Source organism: Episyrphus balteatus, chromosome 2 (genome assembly GCF_945859705.1).
Source record: "Episyrphus balteatus chromosome 2, idEpiBalt1.1, whole genome shotgun sequence".
Lineage (NCBI taxonomy): Eukaryota > Metazoa > Arthropoda > Insecta > Diptera > Syrphidae > Episyrphus > Episyrphus balteatus.
Window position 1 is genome coordinate 16,496,216 of NC_079135.1, and position 15,590 is coordinate 16,511,805.

General features: G+C 29.1%; 1 protein-coding gene across 6 annotated transcripts in view; it reads left to right on the forward strand.

Annotated features, from left to right (window-relative positions):
- The window catches only part of LOC129911962 (SCY1-like protein 2), an 83,793-nt gene that overhangs the window by 46,410 nt on the left and 21,793 nt on the right, over window positions 1–15,590 (forward strand). For all 6 annotated transcript variants that reach the window (XM_055990000.1, XM_055990003.1, XM_055990002.1 and 3 more), the window contains exons 11-15: window positions 1,066–1,219; window positions 4,858–5,034; window positions 5,185–5,257; window positions 9,202–9,338; window positions 9,485–9,698. In XM_055990000.1, the coding sequence (XP_055845975.1) occupies window positions 1,066–1,219; window positions 4,858–5,034; window positions 5,185–5,257; window positions 9,202–9,338; window positions 9,485–9,698 (755 nt within the window). The remainder of the gene's footprint in view (window positions 1–1,065; window positions 1,220–4,857; window positions 5,035–5,184; window positions 5,258–9,201; window positions 9,339–9,484; window positions 9,699–15,590) is intronic.

Genomic DNA, 15,590 nt, shown 5'->3' on the forward strand with positions numbered 1-15,590 from the left:
TTTCTCTCTCATCTTTTAAAACCAAGTTACTTATACCATAATTAATTCGGTTTTATTTTATCGCATTTATTTTTCAATCTCAGACATAAACCTACTTGCAAGATTGTCTTTATTTCGCCTTATAAAACCACAAACTGAGAAAAACCCCAGAGATGCAACCTCATAACTTTTATTTTGTTTAAAAAATGAATTTTCCATATAAGCAAAGCTATTTCAAGTTTTTGTTTTTGTTCATTTTATAAATAGGTAACTCCGTAGAAATGGATTTATAATTTTTTTGGAAAAAATTTATATGACAAACAAGTCTTAAACAGTTCAGAAAGTTGGGTTGCAAATTGCTAGAGGGTTTTTTAAATAAAAATATATTTAAATACTTTTGTAGAAAATCCAGTTGAAAAAAAACAACAAGCTTCAGTCTTTCTTAAAACTGATTTCAATCAAGTATTTTTTTCTTAGAAAAAAACCCTCAAAACTCTTCTAAGGTAATTTTCATTCCACTAAATTGTTATAAATAAATTCATTCCCATACAACCTCAGGTAGAAATAGCTTCTTTCTTAAAAATCAACTCTAACTTCCTGGCTCTTCTGTTTCAACTTAAAACTTGTGCGGCTGTATTCATTCCCCATAAGAAATCTCTTACGTGTCTTCTAAATATTGCTACAGTAGCGTGACATCGTCGTCGGTCGTATGTGGAAAGGGAAATTCAAACTTTAGCATGTTGCATGTTCTGGGAAATCGTGAAATATGGTGGAAAATTGCTTAAGCAAGTACATTTTTCCTTCCGGAACATGCTTGTCTATATATCGTATGGGTTGTACACCAAAGGGGATTCTATTTGTACAAGATTATAACTCCTAACTTTTGCGTGCTGTTGGTGTAGTTTTTTTCCAACTACAAGTACCTTAAAAACGTATACATTCTTGTTCGTAGGAATATATCCAACTTGTAACGAAACGCTATCAACGTTCTACGACATATACGATGAAAAGATGTTTTTAGGAAATGAAAGATACGATGAATGTTTATTATTTTAAAATTGTTACTTTTTTTTCTTTCATTTACAGAGTTGTATTTGCGTCGCCAAAATCAATTCAAGCAACTGTAACACTTCTTGAAAACCTACATGTGATATTAGACAAGACTCCTTCAGATGAAATCAAAAATGATGTGCTTCCGCTGTTGTTCAATGCATTCGAAAGTACCACAATTCAAGTGCAGGTAAGAATTTAAATTTTGTGTTATGTGAATCTTACGTTTTAATTACTTGTATAAATAGAGCTTCTCTAAATGAGTAGTAGGGAAAACACGTACATTTCTTTGAAAATATTAATTGAATAAAAGATTTTAAATGATATTCAACTATACGTTTTAAAATCACTTAAATTGTAGAGGGTAAAATAAAGCTATAAAAGTTAGTTGAGCTTGAACAAACCTAATTTCAACTTATTTAATTGCTTGATACTTAGCAATTTTTGTTTTTATGGTTTTTTAAAATGCATTTTCTTTTCGTACCACTTGAATTTTGTTCGAAATGAAACATGTTTACTGTGAATTCATATCTGTAAGCCAAAACTTGTTTCACAATTTTCTTGTATCCGTAAATATTTGCATGTCTGAATCCGAATGTAAGAAAAATATGTTTGGACGCAAATAACTTAGCAAAAAGCACTCCAAGAAAATTTTGGTTTTCAGTTATGAATAGAGCTTAAAGAGACCTTTCATTTGATGTCTCATTCTATGAATTTAGAAAAAAAAATTTTTTAATTCTTTTTTTTCGGCAAGGGGTTAATCTTGATTTTTTTTTCACGAAAATCATAAAAAATTATTTTTTTTATACATAAACCTGTGAACTCATATCTGTTAACCAAAACTTGTTTCGAGACTTTGGTCAGCGAAAAACTGGCTCCAAATATAAGAAAAAAATATTTGGGTGCAAATGACTCAGCAACGCTCAACTCAATGAAGAAAAAAAAATGTTTTGCCTCGGGGCCCTGGCAGCTCAACGTACGGCTCTACCAATCTATTCCCTTGAAATCACTTGAAATTTTTTATATATATATTTCTTTTGCGTCGTTGGAAATGTATTTTTTCACAAGATATGCCAAAGAGATTAACAAGTAGCACCATCTAGTGCTCATAATTCTCGTTATGGTATGAACCTACTTCGTAAATATCTTTGAATAAGAAACATAACTTTTATCAAGTTTATTGTGTTCACACACTCTTTTTCGTACAAAATATGAATACTTTAGTTTTTAAACAAAATAGTAGAAATTGAGTAATGTGTAAAATGTGCTAGTTTTTTGGATCATTCATTATTCACTTTTAGCATTTTCAAAATTTTTTATGTATTAAAGCTTTTAAAATACGTATAAGAAAAACTCGGTTGTAGAATAGATTTTTGTTCAAAAATTTAATTTTATTTTAGCTTTTTTTTTCAAAACTCAAAAGCGATATGAAAACTTAAATTTTCGACTTCAAAAAAATCATTTCAAATTGATCATAAAATGTTTGATACGAATTATGGAAGGATTTTTAATGGACTACTATACTTTCTGATGTTATTGGATTATTGATGGTTGAAGACAAACATTTCTTTTGGATTAATGGTTGATATCGTAGTTTTAAAAAAAATCGTACAAGAACGATAAAAGAGAGCTTATCGACGGTTAAACTTCATAACCTCGTAAGTCAAAAAATTCGAAAAAAATATTATTAATACAAACAATTCAGAAAATTCAGAGCTATCTTTTGGTATATTCAGTTCAACAATGTTCTTTTGAACATTTTTCAGGAATGACGAAATTCAAAAGCGCGTATTGATATATCCCATACAAAAACAAGAAACATAACATATTGTTTTTTGATTTCTGAAAAACTTGCAAAAACGACTTACGAGGTTATGAAGTTTAACCGTCGTTATATTTATTAATAATCACTTGACCCACACAAATTTGAAAATAAAAAATTGTTGAAAATTTTCATTTTCATGTTAATAAACATTGCGTACAAAAAAAATATTTTTACATGTATTTTCGAAACTAAATTTTATCTTTAAATTACAGTTTTTACTATTTACTGTTCCTTCAATTTCGTAGGTCGTTGTTTTAGAATTTTACAAAATTTATTTTGAAAAAATCTTATTAAAATCATTTATCGCTAATCTTGCTTCTCTTCAAATTGTTTTATTTTTCTTATTCAAAACCTAGTTTACAGTTACATACATTTCAGTGTGTGAAATTTTTGATAGGAAAGATTTATTTGCACTTGAAAAAAAAAATTGCATTTTTAACCTCTTCCTCGTTTTGATAAAAGAAAAATGGAATTTAGCTTACTTTTTATTACTTACTTACACAAAAGATGGATTAAATACTGGTTTTGATTTTCTATCAAATTAAATTTAAGTATGCATCTTTTCAGTTATTGCATCGTTTACAAAAAAAAAGGCAGAAAAGGTTAATTCACAACCATTAAATCCTAAAGTTGGTAAAACAATATTATTTTAATGAACTTTTTAATCCTTGGCTTCCGAAAAATACTGAATAATTTGTTTTTAGATTTTAAAAAAGGCATTTGAAATCTTTTAAAATAAAATATTTTGACTGATTAAAAATAGAAAATCTAATCGAAGAAAATTCTATGTAATAGATACTAAATTCCTGTCAAAAACAAGAAGTCTGTCACACATTTCTAAGCTTCTCCGAAATACCAAAAATTAATTTGTAAGAAAATTTCTATACTGTCTATATTTGAGTACAAAAAAAAACTTAATGCCATCTAATTATAAAGCAAAATTTCTGATGACATTATCAATCACTATGAAAATACCATCACATTGAATGTTTTTCCATCACACCACCTCCAAAATTTAATTTATCAAACTGAAGAGTCCTGATCTGTTTTTGAACCTACTCCGCCTACCACCATACAATTAAGTGCTTAAAAGAAATAAAATCTCTCTGAAAATCTTCTCAAAGCAATGCAAAAAAAAAACACCACAAATAAACTTCAAACTATTTTCTTTTTTGAAATTCATTTGGTGGAATTGTTTCCATGACAGTTGTTATTGCCGCCCTCGCTTTTGCTTTTCCACGCAAAATAATCCACTTTTATTTGTGTGGCATCCATAGGTACAAAGTACAGAGATAGAAATTGGTACAGAATCGATTTGCCATTAATAGACACACAAAACGAATGGTCTTAGTGGGCTTAACATCAGGATACAGATATTTCTGATAATTTGATACTCTCTCCACATATACACACTAAGACCTCCAAATTACCATGGTCTTTGATGATATGCTCCCTTTTTACCCTCTGTAGAAAAAGAGATAGAGAAAGAGAGAAAATATGCTATGTTTCTTTAATACTTTTCTCGTAATTGGTAAATTGGATTACGGATTTGCGATAGGCCAGGAAATAAAATCTACGATAATCACTTCTCAGAGATATTGCACAAACACACAAAAAAAAAAAACAGTGGTCCATCGTTTTCTATAGATATCCCATTCCGCAAGGTTAATTATTATCTGAAATGGAAATAGTAACGGTACCTACTGTATAAGTTCTTCTGTATGTCTGTTGCTGACATTATTGGTGGAAGGCAGTGCGGTGGCGGTGACAGGCAATTCGGAGGTGAATATGCTTGGTTCCTTTGGATAAATTAATTGATTTTGTGCTGATGTTTGTTGTTGTTACTGATGTGTGTTTGGTTCGTAATTCAGGGAAATTGTAATTTCAAGTGGACATCCTGCTGTTATGGTCAAAAAGGAATAAGAAACAAAATACATACACACACTTTCCCTTAATATCTATTACTCCTGTCCTACATAAACCTGCCTTTTTTATTTGGTTAGAGTGCAGCCCTGGTGGCGGTTACAAATGTATATGATTGCATAGATGAGCTTTCTATACGACGGATGGTCTTGCCAAAAGTGAAAATGGTCTTTGAGAAGAATCACAACGATGTCAAAATTGTTGCTAATGTTTTGTCCTGCATAGAAAGGACATTGGAGAAGCTAGATAAAGCTCAGGTATGTGGTATTTTTATCTTTTTTTTTTATAGAAAGTAGGTCGAATACAATGTTTTTTGGTTTTACTTGTATATAGTAGAGATTTTAGTTGACATTGAGAAGTGTTGACATTTCATTTTTCGTTTTATTATTATGATTCTCTCGTTTAAGGTTATGGATGAGGTTATACCATTGCTGTGGGATGTAAGACTTTCAGATCCTGATATTATACTGCGAGTTGTGAGTAAGTATCTTTAATTTTTTTTTTTTTTTTGATATACATGATAGTTTTTGTAAGACAAAATTGGATGGAATACATTTATGGATTTCAACAATTTTTATTGATGTATTAATCTTGAGACGAAGGTTTTTAAAGTAGAAAATTTAGGACAGTGTACAAATTTTATCAATTAAGGTAATGGTGGTGAGAAAATGAAGATGGAAGGTGAAATTTTTTTCACAGATAGATATCCGTCATATACACAAATAATTATGTTAATTCAAATGTTTGTGCAATCAGAGTATTGAACAATAAGAGCTTAAAATAAATTTCGTATAGTAAAAAGTACGCATACGCCATAGTGACCGATAACAGCTTTGGTTTTCGTCGCACTTATTTTAATAATTTAAATAGATTACTAATGAATTAATATTTATATACGATTTTCGACATGTTAAGAAAGATTTTTTTGATTTGTGCCGAAAAGGATGACAACCCACGCCAACGGTTATGATCTTAAAATTAATTTAAAAATAGTCTTGTGCTTAGGTTTTAAGTTAGCAGGACTTAAGGTCATACTAATTTAGTGTTTTTTTTTTTTTTCTTAAATGAAATAAAAGAAATATATTTAGGAATTTTATTTTAGTTATTTTATTTAACTTTATAAAATTTGTATATATGAAAAACTATGAAATTTAAAAAAAAATACGAAAAATCTAAAACAAAAAAAACTCTTCGTTATATTTATGTACAAGAAATAAAATTTCATACTTTGGTTTCGAGTATAATTTTGTTTTAGGTATTTTATATAATATTTTCTTTAAGTAATGTTTACATTAAAGTTTAAATATTGCAAGCCATTTCCACCACAAAAGATTTGAAAATTTAAAAAAATGCTTAAAATAAAGTTCTTTATAAAGTTATTTTTCTATGATATTTCTTACATAGCCTATTTTCGCGAATAGATATAAAAATGTATCAAGCAAATATATTAAAGATTACAAATCACAAACCGTTTTTACTGAGACGCATTATTCCAAATATCAAATGAAACTTTTCTGAATTTGTTTTTAAAAGTTTTTGAATAAAACGTAAAAAAAAACAATTAAGAGCCTAAGTAATTATAAAAAAGTACGAATACACCACATTGACCAAAAGTTAAACAATTATTGTTAATATTAGTTCGCTAGAAAATTTTGTAACAGTGTTCCTAGAAAAAATTTTGTTCACAATTTAATAACAAAATAACTTAACCTCCAGAATCAATTTTAGAACTAAAGTTAAGTCTAACTCATGGCTAAAAATAGATCCGTTTACGTTTCCATATTACTTTTCCAAAGTACTATTTTTTTTTAAACTTTAATCCGTTTCTGTGAACTATAGTTCACATATATATATATATATATATACAGGGTGTCCGGTAGAAAATGGATAAGCCTGAAATGGCTGATAGGTGCACTTTTGACTGTTCTGAAACCGAATAGAAAAAGTTTCTATCGCAACCAGTTTAGAAAATATTACCTTTTTTTCGTTCAGTGTACTTTAAATTTCATCATCTTACGTTTTCATTAACCACAACCACAACCAATGAATTTTATTAATTTCTTATTTTTATAATTTTCTACAATAATTGGCTCAATACATAAGAAGTTAAAAGTTTTTAAAACTGTTGCATCTTTTCTTTAAAATAATTTTGAAATTTGTTTTTCTAAGCAAAATGTGAAAAAAAATTTTTTATGAAAATTTCCAAACACCTGTGGTATAAAAAAAATCCATAGGAACGTAGGTGGCCAACTTTTTTAAAAATATGCGCGTCCAAAGGGGTAAAAGTTTTTATCAAATCTAGAGTTACTAGAGGCCAACGGGACCGAAAATCTCAATTTTTCTTTAAAATGAGATGATTAAGAAGTCAAAACTCAAAACAAGCTGTCCCGATGCACAATTGTATGCCCATGCTTAAACTGAGCAAACAAATATTTTTTTTTCTACTTTGCATTAAAAAAAAGTTAAATTATTTTTTATATAGCCATTGTTCAACGGTTATAACACTTTTTTAATAGTTATGTGTAAGAAGAATTATTGTAAAATATGACTGATTAAAAAAAAACTGATGGAATAGATGCATTTGTGGCAGAAATTTGAAAAACTTAAGATTTTACAGTTAAAATAATTTATTAAATGAATAGCCTTTTTTTGCGCTTTGGTACCAATAACTTCCTAGTAACTCTAGATTTGATAAAAACTTTTACCATCCTGCAATCCGTTTTGGACGCGCATATTTTTAAAAAAGTTGGCCACCTACGTTAATATGGATTTTTTTTATACCACAGGTGTTTGAAAATTTTCATAAAAAAAATTTTTCACATTTTGCATAGAAAAACAAATTTCAAAATTTTTTTAAAGAAAAGATGCAACAGTTTTAAAAACTTTTAACTTCTTGTGTATTGAGAAAATTATTGTAGAAAATTATAAAAATAAGAAATTAATACAATTCATTCATTCGTGGTTGTGGTTAAAGAAAACGTAAGATGATGAAATTTAAAGTACACTGAACGAAAAAAAGGTAATATTTTCTAAACTGGTTGCGATAGAAACTTTTTCTATTCGGTTTCAGAACAGTCAAAAGTGCACCTATCAGCCATTTCAGGCTTATCCATTTTCTACCGGACACCCTGGTAAAGAAATTTATTCTTTTAATTTTTAATTGAAATATTAGATAAGAAGTTAAGTTTGAAATGTAGAGAAAATAGAGTCCATTAAACACCTGCTCTGCGAATGTCCATACCTCCAAACAAACCGACTCCTTTACTTCGGAAATAGGTTCGCGGGAGAACTACATGAGAAAATTCATTGAAAGTACAGGATGATTCGTAAATGAGCCAGTCTTTGCAAACCGATTAAATAGTTAAGGAAAACATCAATGCGATTTTTAAATAAAAGGAAATCACAATGGACCAATAGGCCCTCGTGTATGCAGCAGCTTAGCTATGCACTACCCTATTTACCTAACCTAGCCTAACCTTAGTTTGCAAAGTTTTTAAAAAAGTGTTTGAAAAAATTCTATTTATAAAAATTAGGTTCAATTGAATGTTTTATTAATTATAAAAATTTCTTGCAAATTTTTTTATCCAAAAAACTGATACTTTATAGCTAAAAAATAAATAAACCTCCCCAAAATCAACCTGAAAAAATTTCAACAATTTGTATTTAGTCGAAATTTTAATTTATCTCTTGTATTCGAACATTTCTTAATTTTTCATATTTCATTGATATAAAGACTTATTGCATGCATATAATATGCCTTTTACAGACAAGAAAAACAATTTTATGATAATCCCAAAAAAACTAATTTCAACAAAAATTTGTCATTTTATTTCTAAAAACACAAATCACAATGTGTTTGTGAATTGCATCTAATTTAAACATACAATTTTTTTGACAAAATTTATACAAATTTTAAATCAATATAAACATAGATAAGAAAAAAAACAACAACTCAAATAAAAGTCATAACTTTGTCACCAATTCATGGAAGAAATCAAATATCCTGTCTAGCTGAGTTCTTCCTTCCCTATCTCTTTCGTTCACATTCAGATTCAAGTCCAATTTCAACTAAGGTAACCATAGATTTCCATTAAAATCCTCTTTTCATCTCAGTATGATGTATCTCCAAAATGTGTATGTTCTTCTTCTCTAAATGTACGTACACACTCTAGTGCATGTCAGGATGTGACGACGTAGAAGACGAGGACGAGTACGATTATACGACGTCGACGATGACGAAATGGTATGAATAAATATGGGTATTTTGAACTTTATTCCATGACATTGACAAGCTCTCTCTCCTTGATGGTCCTCGTCCTACCTACAAAAAAAAATTTGCAAAAAAAAAACACTTTTCAGCAAAATGCAAAATCTCTGTTAACATCACCACACTCTCATTCTCGTGTCTCTCACTCTCATTACAGACATCTACAGGAAAATGTTATCCGATAAAAAGTACGGCCTGTCAGTCAACATAATGGCAACCAGGATAATGCCATCCCTCATTCCGCACACAGTTAATCCCTCATTAAATCTGGAACAGTACACAATTCTGCTGGAGGTGAGTATACTTGCCAGTATTTTAAAATGATCGTATAATCAGAATTATACGCCCAAACACACGTATATCCTTTTTTTTTCGTGTTCTTTGGCTGAATTTCGTTGATTGTATATCTCTGATTCATGTGAAATAACATCGTTACCCAGGTACTGCAAGAAATGCTGGACCATATCGATCGACAGCAGCGCAACAAATTGAAATTGGACAATTTGTCAATACCATCGCCGGAACGACACCGAACTCTGAGGCATCAATTTTCATCGGATAACATGCATGTGCCACCGTTCAACATTCCCAATTTGCGTATTGATCAGAGGAAGACCTCCAGCGCTGAGGATATGGCGCGAAAGAACTCAACTGGTAAGCAAAAAAAAAAAAACAATATGTGTTTGTGTGGGTGCGGTGTATAGCCTTCTTCCTTTTTTGTTCGTGATAATCCTTTAACTGGATTACGCGTATAACCTTGCCGCAGTGTTTAATATGAGTAACATGCTGAAATACACTCCAGGTAGTTTGATTGTTCTTTTTTCAAGAATAAAAAAGTTAATACCAATTTTTTTCTAATTCAAAAAATCCTCAAAACCTTGAGCAAGATTTGTTCTCTTAAAACGAATATCCTTGAAATTAAGATATCTTAAAAAAAAAATAGCCTTAATCATTTAGTTTAGATTGTGTTAATTTTTGATGTACTGCAACACTTATAAAGAAATTGAAGGCCTCTACTGCAGTGGGTAGGTATATATCGAGTGGGTTTTTCATTATTTATTGGATGATTGAAGGTTCTCAAGGGACAAGGTTACGGATAGCCACCGTATATCAATGCCAATCCTTTTTGTGATAGGAAGATAGATTTTGTTTTTTTTTTTTTATTTCGAATGTGTGTAGGTTTACTATCAATCGGAGTCGTATTTCTCGCAATGACCATGAAAATTTCAATCGATTACAATTTTTGTTGATGTTGTTAGAGTGGGTATACGAGTATAGGCATTTCAAATAACGGGAGGATAATATGATTTTTTGAAAAGAGATTTTATGATTTATTGAGAATTTTTTCATTGGTTCTAAAAATGTATAATGAATGATTTTGCGTTAGTCCATGAATATGGAATGAATAATTCATATAAAACTGCACCAATTTTTATAAATTTAATATCGTTGTTATGTTTTGCAGTTGCTTACTTTATTTTATTGTCTATTAAAATTTCTTTCCATCGTAACGGGTGTGACTTTTTCACTAATATCTAATTTTATGAATTTTTCAGCCATTATTTAATATTGAACTTGAATATCTACTGAGTAAAATGGATTGTATTCTTGTGACTTAGTAGTTTCAGTAACTTAACGAAACACTTGATATTCGTATAGGAGATAAAATTTTCATGAAAATGTCTATCCTCAGTAGTGATGGGAACTGTCGAATAAAAACTATCAAAAAAAAAAAAAAAAAAAAACTATCGATAGTTGTAAAATATTCATTCATTCGATAGTTTTAAATCATTCATTCATTTGTTTATTTAGTAACTATTTTCAATTATAGGAATTTTGTAGTGAATTCTTCAAATAGTATATATATGAAAAACTTTGATGCAGGCTCCAGGTTGATGCAGGCATCAATCAATCATTGACCTGGAGCCTGCATCAAAGTTTTTCATATATATAACTATTTTCATTCGAATAGTTTTTTCATGCGATAGTTTTTTTTTGATAGTTTTTTCATTCAATTTATTTTTTTACAGGATAGTTTTCTCAGTCGAATAGTTTTTTTTATTCGATAGTTTTTTCATTCGAATAGTTTTTTTAAACGAGTTTTCTCATTCGAATAGTTTTTTTAAACGAGTTTTCTCATTCGAATATTTTTTTTTTTTTTATTTGATAGTTTTTTTAATCGAATAGTTTTTTTCTACGATAGTTGTGTCATTATAATAGTTTTTTTTATACGAAAGTTTTTTTCATTCAAATATGTTGTTTTTTTATACGATAGTTTTCTCATTCGAATATTTTTTTTTATTCGATAGTTTTGTCAATCGAATAGTTTTTTATACTATTGTAAGTTTAAATATTTATTATTTTTTCTTAATTTTTGTTTGAAAAATAATTTTTATATTCAAATACACATTTAAAAATTTGCTAACCAGGCTGACGGCTTACCCATAGCTTTTAAATTCATTTTTGTAATTTAATTGTAAGTTAATGTGTAAATAAAATGAATTACTTAGGTACTAACTATAGTTTTGTCATTCTTATAATATTTTTTTACGAATAGTTCGTATATTTTATTCGAATAGTTTTTTTATACGACAGTTTATTCGATAGTTTTTATTCAATAGTTTATTCGATAGTTTTTTTCCGATAGTTTATTCGATACTTTTTATTCGGTAGTTTTACTCGATAGTTTTTATAAATGAACTATTCGATAGTTCAAATCATTCAGTTATAACTATCGATAGTTTAAATCATTCGATAGTTCCGATCACAAATCCCCAGTACCTCTTCTCCAATTATGAAATATATCAAAAATTCTTTAATTAGTGTGACAAAAAAAAAAGTTACGGGTGTAACATTATTAATCTTCAATAACATTGTACCTACATATTTCCATTTTTGTCTTTAATTTTGCCTACAAATGCTAGTTTCACTATTCTTTTTATAAGAACATTACGATTTATTAAATGAAACACATTCAAGTTTCTTTAAAATGTCTGATACAAACTGCTTGGGGCGGTTTTGAACATGTTCAAAAGTGCCCCATCATACTTGTTCAAAACAGCCCCAACTGTGCCAACGACATAAAATGTTGAATAAATATTTAACATTAATATATTCATTTAAAAATTCACCGTGATTAAGTTTAAAACTTATTAACCATTAACAAAAATTGTATTGCGTTTTGAAATCACGCACCAAATTTTGTTTAAACTCTTGCAACTAAAAAACTAAAATAATGAAAAACCACTATAAAAATCACCTTCCACCTATAAGTCTGATAACCAGCTAAGATAACCAAGGAAAGTCATTGACGTTAATGGATATGGTGTTGACGGGTTCAAATATCGAAATACTTCTAAAAAAAATTGATAAACTAGAATTGTATATACAGTGTTCAAATGTGCCCCGTGTTCAAAACAGCCCCACTCTCCCCTACTTTGTCTTAAATCAGTCAACATTTTCCAGACTAAAACTTTTAAATAAAACGTACCGTTTTTATGTTTTTGTGAACTTCGAACGCTTATTACGACCCTAGCGATAATAATTGGACACTTCAGGGCTTTTTACACATTGTAAACACATTCCAAAAACGGAAAATTGTTCGTTTTCCTCGATATAAGTACCAATCTTGTATAAAAGGATGGGAGGCAGGTTCTCCTTTAAGAAGCATTAAATTCTACGTGGTTTCTAGTTTCCCTTTTCAAAATACTATCAGGATGAGAATTAAAAAGAATCCGAAGATCGAAGGTTTGAGTCAGGAAACAAGAAATAACTGAGCGGACTAGAAGTTCCCAAAAGAAGATCATTTATAGCAATTTGGAAGAAAATCAGAAACAAATGTATTGTTAGGGTACATTAAGATTTATTTTGTGAGTTTTTAAAACTTGAACCCATCGAATAGTGAACGGTTCAAGAGGTTGTTTCTTATCTTTTGATCCAGGCTAAATTAGAACGCAAATACTGGCTTGAAAACCAAGCGGAAACTGATTCTAATTGATCTAAAAAAAATTTATAATAGAAAAAATAACTGAGTTTCTAATCGTTGATAAAAAGTTTTAATCTAAAATTACTAATATATTAAAAAATTAAATTAAATTTTACCTTAAAATAAATCACAAAACTTTTGTTTATTAATTCTTACTTAAAATATAAATTTTCATTGCTTCCCAAAAATCATTGGAGAAAAAGTACAATCAGAAGTGCAGATTTAATGCTCAAAGCAAATTCCTGATTTCCATGACAAAATATAGTGCCATCTGGCTGTTCACATGATTTTCAAATAAATACTTTTATATCCTCATTACTTTAATTACATTTTTTTTTATTACTTTTTTTCATTTTTTCTTTCTACCAAAATCAAAATTAACTCAATTCATCATAATCTCTTATTAAAATTACATTTGAAATTTATTTTCTAATTTATTCCTTTTTTTATTTTTTTTTCTTAAAACTCACTTCAATATTTACCAAATATTCAAAAAAAAAAAAATTGTAAGAAAAAATGAAATAAATAAAAAAACAAAAGCCTCTCAACACAACAAAATGTTTTCATTTATTTTGACTTTGTAAATAGAAAAGCAATCAGAACAGAGAGAGAGACTCGAACTCTTGGGCTATGACAAAATAACTTAATTACACTCAGAAATTTTCATTTTGAAATTCGGGTACCGGAACAAAAAATTTTAAAACAAGACCAAAATTCCAGCTATCGTGTCCAAAGCAGAGTTATTATACGCAAATTACGACCACCGCGACCCAACTAGAGCTGTCGTCACTCTTTCCATACTTGCAGCAACACATTCATTCAGCTCTTATTTTAAAGAAAAAAAATTAAGGTATAGTACCAAATCGCAAGAGCTATCGTATCCGACTTATTTAGCCGTGACAACGTCCACTTGAATACGATAGCCAATATGCGGATGAAGTAGCTTTATTTTGCGCAGAGAACCTATGCAAGATGTATCGTACCTTACCAGAACTTCGTTTGTGATAGCTCTTTAAGCAAAGAGTCATCATAGCTCCGTCTATGTTTTGTACGATAGCCAATATGAGGATATAGTAGCTCTACAAGGTGTATCGTAGCTTACAATAACTTTGTTAGTGATAGCCTCAAGCGAAGAGGCATCATAGTTCCGTTTGCGCTGCTACTGTATACTACTTAATAACTGAAATAACCTACTACTAATAATACCCTAAATAATGAATATTGTTGCTTCTATGCAAATATGAACGATTCATACTTAATAGGCTTGAGATTTTTGGAATTTTGTTTTCAAAATACAAATTAGACTGGTCAACAAAATTAAACTAAAGCATTGCTCTATCACGTCGGGTTTTTGAGATATACCTGTTTTAAAGTTTTAAAAACCTTATTCTGTGCATGATTTCTAAAAGTCATAATTTTCTTCATTAAAATCCAGTTTAAACCTTTCCAATATATCTTTTACTTTGGGAACAATATCTAGTTGAAAGCTTTGTATGTGTTTCTGCTATTATACGTACGATATACCTAAGCATTTTATTTAAAACTACATACCTATATGTATATGTAGGGAAAAAAAGACAAATAAAGATTTTAAGATTTAAACTGATTTTGAAAGAATAAGATTAGAACTTTTAGAAAATATTAAAAATTTTGTTGAAAAAAATTACCCCACATTGCTGCACAGCTTCAAAAATTGCAAAAAAACCTTAATTTTTTAATTTTCTCAAAAACCTGACGTGATGGAAAAATTCTGAGTTTGGATTCGAATTCAGCGCACTAAAACCCTTCGTTGACCAGAGTTATTAATCGTTAATCGAATCTTTATTTGCTTTTTTCCATTAAAATATTATTTTTAAAATGATTCACAAGATATGTATCTCCAGATTAGCAAAATGTTACTTGAGGCTTTATTTTATTTCATAATATTATTATACTTTTTTTTTGAATATCTTGACGTGTGTGCATAAATGCCTCATCAGACTTTTTGACGCTAAACACTCTGGTCGAAAGAAAATGTCAAAAAAAAATCCATACATTTTAAAATTTTTTAAAACTTTATGGATTTTTTGTGACTTTTTCTTCGACCAGAGTGTCTAAAGTCAAAAATGTAGACACCGTCATAGAATTTAATAAAATTTTTAAATATTTGTTAAATTTGCTGAGCTGGTTATTCACTTTTTCAAAAAACACGACCATTATGTGAATTGCTGATTCCAGGAAAAACAAATTTGAAAAATCACTATTTTTCACTTTTAATTTGTTTAAAGTGTTATGAAAAGTTGTTACGACTTTATCACCAACTGCGATAGCTCATTAAAAATATATCACATCTCTTTTAGTGATAACCATAGCTCTGTGAGTATATTTAAAAACCTTATTACTTAATTCAATATAAGTTCAAGTGACCTCAACTCCAAAAATTTATAAAGCGTTTCGCCCAGGTACGACAGTGGGCTCATCAGTTAGATCTGTCGTACCCTTACTAAGACGCCTTATTTTGGTCGATGTTTACCGACACTACCACGGGCATACATTTTCGAAGTGTCTGAATTTAAACAAAT